The sequence below is a fragment of the Salvelinus fontinalis genome, chromosome 37 (genome assembly GCF_029448725.1).
Source record: "Salvelinus fontinalis isolate EN_2023a chromosome 37, ASM2944872v1, whole genome shotgun sequence".
NCBI lineage: Eukaryota > Metazoa > Chordata > Actinopteri > Salmoniformes > Salmonidae > Salvelinus > Salvelinus fontinalis.
This window is the reverse complement of record NC_074701.1, coordinates 834,470-850,806: the sequence shown is the minus strand read 5'-3', so window position 1 is coordinate 850,806 and position 16,337 is coordinate 834,470. Positions and strand designations below refer to the sequence as shown.

The 16,337-nt window shown below is 39.3% G+C and overlaps 1 protein-coding gene across 1 annotated transcript in view; it reads left to right on the top strand.

The window, feature by feature from the left end:
- LOC129835969 (phospholipid phosphatase 4-like) overlaps positions 1-15,921 on the top strand; it is a 199,402-nt gene extending 183,481 nt beyond the window's left edge. Inside the window, exons 6-7 of the mRNA XM_055901675.1 lie at positions 2,504-2,674; positions 8,570-15,921. Of these exons, the coding sequence (XP_055757650.1) occupies positions 2,504-2,674; positions 8,570-8,781 (383 nt within the window). The 3' untranslated portion in view covers positions 8,782-15,921. The remainder of the gene's footprint in view (positions 1-2,503; positions 2,675-8,569) is intronic.
- The last annotated feature ends 416 nt before the right edge of the window (positions 15,922-16,337 follow it).

Sequence of the window (16,337 nt, the reverse complement as noted above, 5' to 3'; positions counted from 1 at the left end):
CCGGCGGTCACGAGTCATGATGGAAGTGAAATTCCATGTGACTGTTTAGTCATGGTAATTAGGCTTCTCCAAGTTCTGATGCTGCTGATGGTCATTATTAGCCTACCAAACTTGCTAACTGCCTGGTACTCCATGCTCTATTGTCTCTCTAATCACTCAAAAATCTAATCAAACACTTCATGAGAGCCCATGAGCTCATGTTGCGCAACATTTCTATAGGCTATGCAATTCCGTGAGAAAACAGAATCAAATCAAATAAAAAAAAAATGGTCACATACACATGGTTAGCAGATGTTAATGCGAGTGTAGCAAAATGCTTGTGCTTCTAGTTCCGACTATGCAGGTAATATCTAAGAAGTAATCTAACAATTTCACAACAACTACCTTATACACATAAGTGTAAAGGAATGAATAAGAATATGTACATATAAATATATGGATGAGTGATGGCCGAACGGTATAGGCAAGATGCAGTAGATATACATATGAGATGAGTAATGTAGGGTATGTAAACATTATATAAAGCGGCATTGTTTAAAGTGGATATATTACATCCAATTTGTAATTATTAAGTGGCTAGAGATTTGAGTCAGTATGTTGGCAGCAGCCACTCAATATTAGTGATGGCTGTTTAACAGTCTGATGGCCTTGAGATAAAAGCTGTTTTTCAGTCTCTCAGGCCCAGCTTTGATGCACCAGTCGAAAGGCCTCTTTAGTGTCCTAAGTTTTCATAATTGTGACCTTAATTGCCTACCGTCTGTAAGCTGTTAGTGTCTTAACGACCGTTCCACAGGTGCATGTTCATTAATTGTTTATGGTTCATTGAACAAGCATGTGAAACAGTGTTTAAACCCTTTACAATGAACATCTGTGAAGTTATTTGGATTATTCTGAATTATCTTTGAAAGACAGGGTCCTGAAAAAGGGACGTTTCTTTTTTTGCTAGGTTATAACTGATTCAAGTATTTTTCGCCAGATCCTAATTGGTATATCACATTTTATGTTCCTTTTGATGGCATAGAAGGCCCTTCGTGCCTTGTCTCTTAGATCGTCCACAGCTTTTTGGAAGTTACCGTATGTTTAGGCCGAGGAATGGATCGTTTTTTGTGTGCTCTAGGGCAATGGTATCTAGATTACATTTGTATTTGTGGTCCTGGCAACTTTTTTGGAACACCAGTATTTTTGTCTTGCTGAGATTTACTGTCAGCGCCCAGGTCTGACAGAATCTGTGCAGCAGATCTAGGTGCTGCCGTAGGCCCTCCTTGGTTGGGGACACCAGATCATCAGCAAATAGTAGACATTTGACTTTCTAGTAGGGTGAGACCAGGTGGTGCAGACTGTTCTGTTGCTCTCGCCAATTCGTTGATATACATGTTGAAGAGGGCGGGGCTTAAGCTGCATCCCTGTCTCACCCCACGGCACTGTGGACAGAAAGGTGTGTTTTTTTGTTATGAGAATGTTGTTATCAATGTTCATTAACTTAAATTAATCTACTCAGTCTGCAACCCAGAGTTTGTAAGATTCCGATTGAATGATACAGACAAGAGTCCCAATTTACAAAAATCAAAGTGTTTTTTCACGAGAACGTTCTGACGTCCAAATACAAAAACATCAATTTTATACTGGCTCCTTACGCACATACCTCACACACAAACAGTAGGTATCCTACGCACATACATACAAGTTCAAATCTTAAGCTACGCCTTGCTCAGACAGTCTGTATTTTTCCACTATACAGATACATTGTTTAATCTGCAACATGTTTCAACATTTTCTGCAAGCCTAACAGTTTCTCCCCTCCACGGGCGGAGACAGAATGTCCTGTAAGGAACACAGTAGTACAGCTTGTCTGTCGATAGCTCCTCTTATCATTTGTTTCACACTTGCACCCACTTGCACCCATACAATTAAATGGTTTTAGAGTGGAATTATTTCATCATTATCTTTCAACATATAAATTATTTTATCAGTTTTTTGTCAATTTTAACCACACACTTGTTGTTTGTGTACATGGATTTTATAGCGTCATATGTTTTTCCCACAACACAACTTTCCATCAATTTGGGTAGCAGAGCCTCATGCCAAATTTTTTTTAATCAAAAAAGCATTTGAAGACTTTGCATTTGTTTTGGTTTGTTTGTTTGGCAATTAGGGTGTGCGGGGTGAATATGTGGTCTGTCAGTCCTTGGTTCCAAATATTGGGGAAGATGCCAGAGCTAAGGATGGTGTTAAAGAGTTTAAGTTTTGCCAATTGGAATTTGTTGTCTGTATATTTCATCATTTAATTCAGGATACCATCAACACTACAGGCCTTTTTGGGTTGGAGGTTTGTATTTTGTCCTGTAGTTCATTCAATGTAATTGGAGAATCCAGTGTGTTCTGGTCGTCTTTAATAGTTAATTCTAAGATTTGTACTTGATCATGAATATGTTTTGCTGTTTGTTCTCTCTCTCTCTTCTTTGCACTCCCCATCTCCCTCTCCCTCTCTCCCCCAATCCCTCAGTTGCATTCTCTGGCTTGGGGTTCACCTCCTTCTACCTGGCTGGAAAGCTGCATTGCTTCACGGACCAGGGCCGTGGGCGCAGCTGGCGTCTGTGTGCCATGTTGCTGCCCCTCTACAGTGCTGTGATGATCGCCCTGTCCCGCACCTGTGACTACAAACACCACTGGCAAGGTCTGTCACAGTCACATCCAAATTAACCAGCAGATATGCCATTTAGGTCGAGGAGTTTTTTCTGGCCATGTGACTTACCAAGAGTGCCAAGAGTGTGCAAGGCTGTCATCAAGGCAAAAGGTCACTACTTTGAAGAATCTAAAATCTAAAATCCACTGTATTTAGATTTGTTTAACACTTTTTTGCTTACTACATGATTCCATATGTGTTATTTCATAGTTTTGATGTCTTCACTATTATTCTACAATGTAGAAAATAGTAAAAATAAATAAAAATCCTTGAATGAGTAGGTATCCAAACTGTTGGCTGGTAATGTACTTTTACATCATTTAGATCTATGCCAGCACTCAAGGCCCAAGGTCTGTCAGGATACATACTGACTAACTGTTTGTGTAGCATCTGTCAGCCTGTGTAGGTTTAGTTAGGAACCAAAGCCCTATCTATAAATCATTATGCCCACATGAAGAAATTCTACCGTTTACTATAGTAAATTGTGATATACTATAGAATACTATACTTCACATGGTTGTATCCATCGATCATGTGTAGAACTTATTATAGAACGTTGTAGTATACTGTAGAACACTATAGTAAATACTACAGTATTATCTGCAAAAAGCACTGTAGTAAATGTTACAGTAATGACCTCAAAAACACTACAGTCCGCAAAAACACTACACTTGTTAAACTATAGTAACTACTAAAGTATTTAATTTGCCAATACCCTGCCCATTCCCCTCCCCATATTGTAATTTGTGCCACCCATAACTGAGAAACCTACATGCCAAGTATTAGATCGTATATGTTATAGAAAAAGAGCAAAGGGGCTGAATTATCTGTTCAGACCCTAGTCCTACTTACAGGTTAGGGTACGTTTTTTTTTTGTATGTCTCTAGTTGGTTTCTTGAAGGAGAAATCCTCCACTTTTATGTCAAAGATAATAAATCAAAAGCACTATAGTAAATACTACAGTGATGTTTTCAAAAACACTACAGTAAATACAGTTTACTACAGTCTGCAAAAACACTACAGTATAGTATAGTCCACAAAAACACTACAGTATATGTTACAGTTTCCTTTCACTACAGTATTTATGCTATAGTTACAGTAAATAGTACAGTAAACTACAGTATACTACAGTGAATACTACAAGAAAGTCTGCAAAAACGATACAATGAATACGATAGTATTTATACTATAGTATGCTATAGAATTTTTTCATGTGGGTGGTTTATCAAATATGGTGCTGCCTTGTTAACATTACTCTGCTAAGACACTTTATGTAACAGCAAGTGCATCATCACCACTGAGACAACACTGATGTCATTATATGAACCACAGTCATCAAGTAATCAACCAAGAGATAGGAACAGAACGCTAACCAGGGTGTAGAAGTGTAACTCATGTGAATAAGATGTAGACCGCAGGGCACCGAGTCTCCAGGTCTAAAAGGGAAACCTGTCTCTCTCTCTTTCACACACTCACACAAACACATGCACACACAAACCCTGCCAGACACACACACACACAGGGGTAATTAGAGGTTCCTATAAGGAAGAGGCTGATAAGTGTGTGAATCTCAAAACATTGGCGATGACAGTAACACATTTTCTATGGTGTCTTAACTGCTGTCTGTTCCTCAATCCCCACCAACATGGACAGTAATGTCCAGAAAGAGAGGGATAGAGAGAGAGACAGAAAGCAAGCACACAGCATTGAGTAATTATTTCCTGAGAGAGAGTGAGAGAAAGAACCACAGAGGGGAGAAAGAGAGAGAGATTTGATGTCCGGTGATAAAGTGACAGCAGAAATTAGGCGTTAGGTGACATTGCTGTCAGACACCACTAATTACTTTTAGAGGGATCGCATATGAAAAAAAACTAGAGTTTACTATCGAATACTACAGTATATACTATATAATTATGTAGTAAATTGTAGTATACCATAGAATTCTATACTATACACTGTAGTATTTATCGATCATGTGTAGTACTTACTATAAAATGTTGTAGTATGCTGTAGAATACTATAGAAAATACTACATTAACCTGTCTAGGATCAGCGTGGCGCTAGCGGCACCCCCCCCCCCCCCCCCCCCCACTGAAAAACCAGTGCCGCGAAATTCAAAAAAAATATATTTTTAAAATATTTAACTTTCACACATTAAAGTCCAATACAGCTAATGAAAGACACAGATCTTGTGAATCCAGTCAACATTTCCGATTTTTAAAATGTTTTACAGGGAAGACACAATATGTAAAGATGTACATCTATTACCTAAAAACACATTAGCATAATCCACCATCTTTTATTTGTCCACCAACACCAGTAGCCATCACCAATTCGGCTAAACTAAGATATTTATAGCCCCTAACCAACAAAAAAACTCATTAGATGACAGTCTGATAACATATTTATGGTATGGGATAGGTTTTGTTAGAAAAAAGTGCATATTTCAGGTAGATGGCATAGTTTACAATTGCACCCACCATCACAAATGGACTAGAATAATTACAATGAGCAACGTGTTTACCTAACTACTAATCATCAAACATTTCGTAAAAATACACAGCATACACGAATCGAAAGACACAGATCCTGTGAATACAGACAATATTTCAGATTTTCTAAGTGTCTTACAGCGAAAACACAATAAATCGTTATATTAGCTTAGCACATAGCAATTAGCAGCCCAGCATTGATTCTAGCCAAAGTGAGCGATAAAAGTCAACATCGCCAAAAGATATTAATTTTTTCACTAACCTTCTCAGAATTCTTCCGATGACACTCCTGTAACATCACATTACAACATGCATATACAGTTTGATCGAAAATGTTTATATTTAGCCACCAAAATCATGGTTAGACAATGTGAAATGTAACTCAGCTGGTCAGAATTTGTCCTTGCGCCACTTAGACAGTGATCTACTCTTATACATAAATACTCATAAACGTGACTAAAAAATATAGGGTGGACAGGGATTGATAGACAATTTAATTCTTAATACAATTGCGTTATTACATTTTTTAATTTATCCTTACTTTTCAATACAGTTTGCGCCAAGCGAAGCTACGTCAAAAAACATGGCGTCCTAAGCCACTAAAATGTTTCGACAGAAACACGATTTATCATAATAAAAATGTCCTACCTTGAGCTGTTCTTCCATCAGTATCTTGGGCAAAGGATCCTTTCTTGGGAGAAATCGTCTTTTGGTGGAAAGCTGTCCTCTTGCCATGTGGAAATGTCAACTGCGTTCGGGATGAACTGAAAAGCGTGCCCAACTTTTCACATCGTTGCAAAAATAAATGTCCCAAAATCGCACTAAACGGATATAAATTGCTATAAAACGCTTTAAATTAACTACTTTATGATGTTTGTAACTCCTATAACGAGTGAAAAGATGACCGGAGAAATATAACAGGCTAAACTAACGCTTGGAACAGGAGAGGGTCGGTGTCTTCCACGCGCGTTACGCAGCAAGAAAAGACTTGCTAGCTAAAGGTTTTTTTCATTTGTAGGGCCTGTGAACGAGCAATCGACCCCGTTGGAATCGTCATCACGTAAAGGCATCCAGGGGAAGACGTAAGAAGTGTCCGTATAGTCATAGCAACGACAGTGCCCTTTTAACTGACTTCAGAAAAGTGGCCAACATTTCTCAAATCTGACTCCATGTCAGGGAAATTGCTGTAGAATGGGCTCTGTTCCACTTAGAGACAAAATTTCAACTCCTATAGAAACTATAGACTGTTTTCTATCCAATAATAATAATAATATGCATATTGTACGATCAAGGATTTTGTGGGAAGCCGTTTAAAAAATTAGCCACATTAGCATAAATAGTCTAAACAGCGCCCCCATCCCCAACAGGTTTTAATGTGTGCAAAAAAACTACAGTCTGCAAAAACACAAATGTTTTTATTATTGCATATACCCTGCCCATTCCCCTCCCCCATAGCCCAATTTGTGCCACCTATAATTTAGAAACCTACATGACAAGAATGTATTGCATAATGCCTTCCCTACAGGTTATAGAAAAGAGTGCAAGTGATTAACTATTTGTTAAGTCCTACCTAAAGTGGCCTTTTAGTATTTCTCCAGAGGTTTTCTCAAGGAGAAAGCCTCCATTTTATGTCAAAGAAAGTAAACACTAAAGAAATTTCTGCAATAATACTACAGTCTGCAAAAAACGACAGTAAATACTGCAGCATATTAGTCCAAAAATACTGCAGTATAATACAACCTGCGAAAACACTACATTCAAGTGGAACTGACAGCGTTTTAGCACCATTCAATCTTATTCAAATCTGTTCATATACTGTACACCCCCAGGAAGAATATTACACCTTTTTTTATGTACATTTTCTAAAGCAGGAAATAACAAGGATGCAGCAGTGGTTTGGATCATTAAACTCGAGGGGCCCAATCTCCTATTACCCTGCTCTGTGAACAGTGCTGCGTGGATAACATCATGCACGCTTCCCCATTAAGGGATGCTGTAGCCCCCCCGGGTCCTTTGTAAATGTCTTGGTTCAGCTCCAGCATTGGAGAAGGGACCCGTACTGAAGCATCAACACCATCAACATTTAGATGACTCTGTACATATTACGATGCGTTTCAAATCACCAGCTCAGTGACAGAGTCTCCACGTCATTAGTTTGTAGTATCCCCACTTTTAGAATAGTCCTCCATCTCGACTGTATAGTTCAACTTGGCCATCAACAGGGGAAACGACTGGCTCTGTTCCAATCCGCACTAGCATACACTAGTTTAAATTATTCATTGGACATGTCTAAGTGGGATGCTACAATGGACATTGGAATGTTGTCACGGTTTGCTAGGAGTGGTGGGTAGGAGTCAGGCGCAGAGAGCAGAGGGTTCAGTGATTATTAGTTTATTTGCTCCGGCACAAAACGGCCCAAACACAGGGCAAACGATCCGGAGAACAATGAAAACACATCCACAACCGACAGAGAACACAAATAATCCCGCACAAACCTAGGCGGCAGGCTTAAATAGACTAAAAATCAAGAAACAAAAAGGAACAGGTGCAACTAGTAAGACTAAACTAACAGAAAAGGAAAAAGGGATTGGTGGCGGCTAGTAGACCGGCGACGACGACCGCCGAGCACCGCCCGAACAGGCAGGGGAGCCACCTTCGGTGGGAGTCGTGACAAATGTGGACAATCTATATTCAAGCACAATTTATGGTGCAGGTGTTAACTTAATTTTATCCAGCTGGATAGATAAATAATTGTTTGCAAAATCTTTTTGAGTCTAGTTCAGCCAGTCTAACTAATGCATTAGTTATTCATTTTCTCTACAACATTACAATGTATTTGTTTGTGAACAATTGTTTTTATTGGATCACAAATCCACATTACAATTTAGCACTTATTTTCAAACATTGATCATGACGAGGAAATCATTTTGTTCTCAGCTATGGTGACAAAGTGACAGACGGTCTGTCCAAGCCAGGGACATGTTGAGACTCAGCCAGGCCCAGTAGTGACATCAGCCGATCAGCCAAAGTTCACCCGATCTTAGCCCAACGTTCACAAGAGCAACTGATAAAACTAAATTAGCTGACATTTCCAATATAGACATCGTTAATTAAGTAAATCATCAATGATTCATCCACTGTATAAATAACTAAGTACCCACATGTAATTCCTACGGTAGATTTCTGAGACCTGAAGTGCAATCTAGCAATACTCCTGTGTGTGGCAGAGTGTGGTTAATTTGGTAGGAGTGTGGCACTAACTGTTGTGGATATCACTCACATAGACATACAAAAAATGTATGCACTCACTATACTGTAACTTGCTTTTGGAAAAAAACGTCTGCTACGGTAAGTAGCATATGTACATTATTAATATATTATTATTATTCCCCAGATGCCTTTGTTGGAGGGGTGATCGGCCTGCTCTTTGCCTACATCTGCTACCGGCAGCACTACCCCCCGTTCCTGCACACGGACTGCCATCTGCCTTACGCCAGTCTGGCCAAAGCCCCCCACCTCGTCTCTACCCATGGCAATCCCCTGGTCCTGCCCACCGAGAACACCACCAGCATACCTCTGAAGGGAATGACAGTGGGGCCTGTATGACTCCTGCCCACCCCTACACCCAGACCTGGCCCCTAGCCTCACACTCACCCAAGGAACACCCAACCCCCTCTCACTCACACAGACTGAGATGTGGACAAGACTGTACCCCCTCTCCCACTCTCAATCTTTCTCCCAGCCTCTCGCCTTCCTCCACCCTCGCTCTTTGTTTGTTTTACATGCCTGAATCAGGAGCATTTAGAGAGGCTGTGTATGTGTAGGAATATAGGACAACACTGCTGGAGCAAAAAGGCAATAAAAATATGAAAAAAGGAAAATAAGGGCCAGTTGCGCGAAATCAACATAAAACGGTTATGACATACATATGGAAAGTATTCAGACCACTTAACTTTTTACATATTTTTTTACATTACAGCCTTAATCTAACATGGATTAGCAACCTACACACAATAACCCATAATAACAAAGCAAAAAAATCAACAAAAATACCTTATTTACATAAGGATTCAGACCCTTTGCTATGAGACTCGTAATAGAACTCAGGTGCATCCTGCTACCATTGATCATCCTTTAGATATTTCTACAACTTGATTGGAGTCCACCTGTGGTAAATTCAATTGATTGGACATGATTTGGAAAGTCACACACCTGTCCATAGGTCGAAGGAATTGTCCGTAGAACTCCAAAACAGGATTGTTTTGAGGCACAGATCTGGGCAAGTGTACCAAAACATTTCTGCAGCATGGAATGTCCCCAAGAACACAGTGTCCTCCATTATTCTTAAATGGAAGAAGTTTGGAACCACCAAGACTCTTCCTAGAGCTCGCCACCCGGCCAAACTGAGCAATCGGGGGAGAAGGGCCTTGGTCAGGGAGGTGACCAAGAACCTGATGGTCACTCTGACAGAGCTCCAGAGTTCCTCTGTGGAGATGGGAGAACCTTCCAGAAGGACAACCATCTCTGCAGCACTCCACCAATTAGGCCTTTATGTACAGTGGCCAGACGGAAGCCACTCCTCAGTAAAAGGCACATGACAGCCCGCTTGGAGTTTGCCTAATGGCACCTAAAGACTCTCAGACCATGAGAAACAAGATTTTCTGGTCTTATGAAATCAACATGAAACTCTTTGGCTCAATGCCAAGTGTCACGTCTGGACGAAACCTGGCACCATCCCTACGGTGAAGCATGGTGGTGGCAGCATCATGCTGTGGGGATGTTTGTCAGCGGCAGGGACTGTGAGTCTAGTCAGGATCGAGGCAAAAATGAATGGAGCAAAGTACAGAGAGATCCTTGATGAAAACCTGCTCCAGAACTCTCAGGACCTCAGACTGTGGCAACTGTTAACCTTCCAACAGGACAATGACCCTAAGCACACAGCCAAGACAATGCAGGAGTGTGTTCGGGACAAGCCTCTGAATGTCCATAAGTGGCCCAGCCAGAGCCCGGACTTGAACCCGATCTAACATCTCTGGAGAGACCTTAAAATAGCTGTGCAGCAATGCTCCCCATTTAACCTGACAGCGCTTGAGAGTATCTGCAGAGAATAATAGGAGAAACTCCCCAAATACAGGTGTGCCAATCTTGTAGCGTCATACCCAAGAAGACTGAAGGCTGTAATCGCTGCCAAAGGTGCTTCAACAAAGTACTGAGTAAAGTGTCTGAATACTTATGTAAATGTATATTTCAGTTATTTCTATTTTATACATTTGCAAAAAAAAAAAAAATGCTTTGTCATTATGGGGTATTATGTGTAGATTGATTAGGATGAGCATACCTTTTAGAATAAGGCTGTTACGTAACAAAATGTGGAAAAGGTATAGGATTCTGAATACTTTACGAATGCACTGTAAATGATACCAGTGGGTCGATAAAAGGTTATGGTACAACGATTATGCTCATTATAAGTTGTTGGTCTACAATTTCTTCACTGTTCTCATCAGTAGAATGAAGTTAGCTGGTATGGCAGCTGGTATTAGTTTGATGTGGAGTTGGAGGGAAAGCAGAGCAGATGGTGATAATCCCATTCAATGTCACAGCAATAGAGAGCAATAGTAATAGCTTCTTTTTGTAATCACTAACGGAGGCCATGGCTCGTTGGCCAAAACCTATTGGGTAAGGAATGGAGTTTGAGGGTTTTTGGATTAATGCAAAAAATAAGGTATGTGGTAAACACAGGTTTAGGAGATTTTATATGTTTGTTGTACGAGATAATCTCATCAGCTAACATAATGTTTTGTGAATTTTGAAGCATTTATGTAATCAAAATAAGTAAAACTCTAATGATGTGTTGACATGTAAAACATTTTTAACTACACCTCAGGTCGCATGCCTTTGACGTCTAGCTAACAGGCTTAGCTTACCTTATCAGACGGACCCAAAGTCTCCTTTGTGCAACATTGTTCGGGAACCAATAAAACAAGCACTTTCCCGCGAAATCGATATGGTTGCAGCCTGGTGCAAAATAATACACCATCCTTGCTTTTTCGTTCGAGCTGATAAGCAAAACGCTAACTAACTTTTGGGGGAATGTAGCGTATACTAGTTTGCGTGGTCGGTGCAGTGACATGAAACACTTTGCGACTAATGTTGTAGTTCCATGTCTCCAACAGTTAGCGACTCGTTAGCAACTGACTTATTTTGAGCATATAAAGGCTTCAGAATTCATAAAGGTCCTGTTAACTGACTGGCATTATCTCATAGAACAAAACATATATGATCTCCTAAGCCTGTGTTAACCTCAGATGTATATCCCAAAACCACATTAATTTCCCTCATAGGAATGCCAAATGAACCAGAGGTAAAAAATGCTAACTAATTTCTAGTTTTTAGGACGACAAGCTGAAGAGCTATATGGAGGTCTCGTTACGGTAGATGTCACAGCTCCCCAATTTGATTAATGAGCTACAGTATCTAATGCAGTGGTCAAAAAAGTAACCAATCGTCATACTTGAGTAAAAGTAAACACACTTTAATAGAAAATGACAAGTAAAAGTGAATGTCACCCAGTAAAATTCCACTTGAGTAAACGTCAAAATGTATTTGATTTTAAATATACTTAAGTATCAAAAGAAAATGTAATTAAAAAAAAATACTTATGTACCAAAAGTAAAGTATAAATCATTTAAAATTCCTTATATTAAGCAAACCAGTTTTTTATTTTTATTTACAGATAGCCAGGGGCACACTCCAACACTCAGACAATTTATAGACAAAGCATGTGCTTTGAGTCCGACAGATCAGAGGCAATAGGGTTGACCAGGGACGTTCTCTTGATAAGTGCGTGAATTGGACCATTTTCCTGTCCCTCTAAGGATTCAAAATGTAAAGAGTACTTTTGGGTGTCAGGGAAAATGTATGGAGTAAAAAGTACATTATTTCTTTAGGAATTAAAAATAATAAAGTAAAGTACAGATACCACAAAAAATGACTTAAGTAGTACTTTAAAGTATTTATTACACCACTGATCTAACCACTTTGGCAGTGAGGGAATTCAGACTACAAAATCTGAGAGCTAAAACATTTCTAACTTTGAGAGCACACATGACCAAATGTATGGTCACTAATGTTGTCCAAACTGTATTTTATTATTATTATTCTACTAGCCTCTGCCTTGGTCTTAGACCCACAGAGGTTGCTATTGCATTGTTGCCATCTCTCCTGTTGCTGCTTCTCCATGGCAACATAAGGAAAAATATAGCAACAATACATACATGGAGAGAAGCACCGTTCGATGACAGAACAATCTTCTACCCAGTCCTGTGTTTATTTCTCTTTTCCCAATTCCTCCCATTCTTTCTATCAGTTTCTCTCCATCCAGTTTCTCTTTTCCCTCAAGTGTTTCTCATGGCACCTTTCTCATCCCTCCATCACACTTCTCTCTACCGCTTCTATTTATTTTCCTCTCTCTCTTTTTCTCTCTCTCCCTTTTTCTCTTCTCCCTTCTCTTTCTCTTTCGATCCCTCTTACTCTTTCCTTATCTACCACCCTCTCTCTCCCTCCATCTCCTCCCGCTCCCTCTCTCACACTCTCTCTCGCTAAGTAATCTCTCCCTCTTGCCATGACGTGGGCTGACTGGGTATTTAACGTTTCCTGCACTGAGGTAGATTTGAATACGGATTAAAGTTCAACGAGGGAAATTGATAGCGGGCAGGTGGAATTGGTATGGTAGAAGAGCGTTGAGCCAGGCACAAACTCCAATCTGATACTGCGTTAATCCTCATTATGTTCGGTTAGGCAGCACTGCTTGTGATGAAAGTAGGGTCAAATTAAAACTAAGCAGCCCCAAAGACAGCCCAAGTATTGCAAATAGGTTTTAGTCGACATTGGCCTCACAAAATAAATAGACAATCTGCACATTACTCTTTAATGGGTTTTGAGTTATGCCAAGCCCAATTTGAGTGCCAATTTACAGGGAAATACTAAGGATGGATATTTTCCAGCAACCGAGAGTGCTCTGTGATGTAAGCAACTGGAAGTTATTTAGTGAGATAACATATTCCTCCTTGTTAGTCATCAAACTGATTTGCATTTCCCCACTAAGAAGATGTAGTTAAGACTAAGATGAATTGGCATATTTTATATACTGCTGAAGCATACCATACCATTGTTGTGACATTATATGGATGGGCTGAGCTGAGCTTCTGCATTTTACTTAAAACCTCTAAATCGATCCAACCCTTTTTTTCAATGTTTGCCAAAAATGACATACCCAAATCTAAGTGCCTTGTAGCTCAGGACCTGAAGCAAGGATATGCATATTCTTGATCACATTTAAAAGGAAACACTTTGAAGTTTGTGGAAATGTGACATTTTTGTAGGAGAATATAACACATTAGATCTGGTAAAAGATAACACAAACAAAAAAACATGTATTTTCTTTTTTCTTTTTTTCATCATCTTTGAAATGCAAGAGAATGGCCAGACATGCAGAATGAAATTTAGATTTTGGCCACCAGATGGCACCAGTTTGAGTGCAAAGTTTCAGACTGATACAGTGAAAAATTACATTACGACACAATATTTTGTATCAAGTCTGCCAGGAGTTTGCCCAAATGTCCCGAATTGGTCAATTGATACATTTTCAAGTACATAACTATAACTATAGAGAACATACAAAAAATGCTATGCATCACTACTCTGGACGGTTCGGACTTATGTGGACAACTATAAATACCTAGGTGTCTGGCTAGACTGTAAAATCTCATTCCAGACTCATATTAAGCATTACAAATAGAAACAGTAGGGGTTCAAACTGTAGGACCCAGTTCCTATGTTTGAATATAAAAATAGATTTTATCAAACAAAACTATGCTACATTTTATCTCTGGGGCCCTCAGGATGACAAATCAGAGCAGAATGCTGAATGTAAGAACATTATTTACCTTCAGAGGTGAATGTATCAAACCAGTTGCCGTGATAAAAGTGTTTTGTTGTTGTGCACTCTCCTCAAACAATAGCATGGTCTTTTTTCACTTTAATAGCTACTGTAAATTGGACACTGCAGTTAGATTAACAAGACTTGAAGCTTTCTGCCCATATAAGACATGTCTATGTCAAGGAAAGTTGGCTTTTGTATACAACGTCATTCTAGTCACATTAGCACACATTATCAACAACCGTCCCGGTTTAGGGACACCAATCCCGTGTTAACTTTTTACTGAAGTGGTCTAAATCAGGGTCACAGAGTGTTTCTTGGTAGTCTTAAGCAAATCTACTTTGAAACAAAAGTTTACACCTCGCACATATGTTTATGGGATTACAAAAAAGAAGACACCTGTACCATGTCAGATATAGAGTTGAAATGTATTCAATTTTGAGCTTGTATCCCAATATTACACTTTGTATACATCACAGAAGACTGAAATATAACAAACTGTTTGAGATAGAAAAACACAGGATTTTCTGCTCAAATATTAATAACATTCCACCCATGAGGCCACTTGGTAATTTGACGGGTTGAATGGGCTACCTGCTTGCTGCCCCATCCAGCACTACTCACCAAAATGCAGAATGAGGGACCAATGCTGCACCCTAGTCCACCCAAAAAGGAAAACAAAACACTATGTCTCTTACTGCAGTCCCATACCAGTCTAACTCTGTTCTGCAATGATTAGTCAGTAGTTTGTTCTTTGTTGTTCTGAAACTTCATAAGATAGAGCTGAGTTATTTTACATCTTGGCTTTGAGAGCAAGATAAGAATCACAGTCATGATCAACAATCTGACACACTCGTTATAAGTGTGTGTGTGTGTGTGTGTGTGTGTGTGTGTGTGTGTGTGTGTGTGTGTGTGTCATAATTCTGTGATGTTGCCGGGAACGTTGCCATGACATATCAGAAGACTATTGGGAGTGTTTAAGTGATGTATGGACCTATGGATTGCCTATTGGAGCTACAAAGTACTGGAACTTGATCATTTTCCATTTTATTGGTTATTTTCCTAATGTAAAAAATAATGTGTGGCAGAAAAGTATTTATGTGTCTTGAAAATATATATCAAGTGAGAAAAAAGTTGATAATTAAAAGTGATTGTGGATAAATATTAAAAAACAAAATTGCTGTTCATGAGAGTACAATCATGTTTTGCTTCATTTTATCAACAACATTTTAGTTATCAATTTCTTCTAATCTGCATTTTGTAAATTGAAAAGGCAACCAGACCGATGTTGAATAGCCATCATTAAAGTAAAGTATCATTATTGACCATGGCATGACAATACCATTTATGAAAAGACACTATTGCATATGGATAAGCATGTCTGGCCTTGAGAGCAATATGTGTTTTGCTGTTTATATACTTTAGGTGCAACAATGAACTGGATCCTGAACTCTACATAAACCCCAAACTTTGAGGATGTTAATAGAAACTACATTTGGAGTGATTTTATGATATATATTATTACAACATTCTATTATACTATATTATGTTATATAATATGCAACTGAACAATTGTATACTGCATGTCCACATTTTAAATAGAATATGTCCTCAGTTCTAACCTGGCTGGATATGTTTTGTTATTTTTCTCCAACAGGACTCAGTGTCAGATGAAAATGTAGAACTGAAGGAGACTTGTGTGTGTTACTCTCTGTTCTCAGTGAAGGTGTGTGTTGTGTTGTCCTACATCAGTACAGCTGCACTCCTGTTTGTGGTGTTTCCAATAAACATCAGCATATGCTTATTAATATGGTATCTTTGATTTTGTGTTCACATGTCAAGACAAAATGTCGGTATTTTGCAGTGTGTTACAGACTGGGTGTGAGTATACTGTGTTAGAAGTGTCTGTGTATGTGGCATGAACAGTTTATGAGTGAGGCAGGGCAGGTCAATTCCATCTTATTATTTATTTATACAGTGTGTCTCTGTATATATGCGCATGCTGTGAAACAATGACTAGAGGGGTGTACAATGAATAGAGGGGTGTAGTATCTGTCTCTCACTATGTGCCCAGGTAAGCCTATCCCCTGGCACACCTCCCGCTGTGAGGATGACATGTCCATAATTCTTCATTATGAGCTGCACACCAAAGTGACCCACCACAAGGCTCTAGCTGGCAGGAAGGACCAGAGAAATTAGATGAACAACAGTGGCCTTCGTTGAA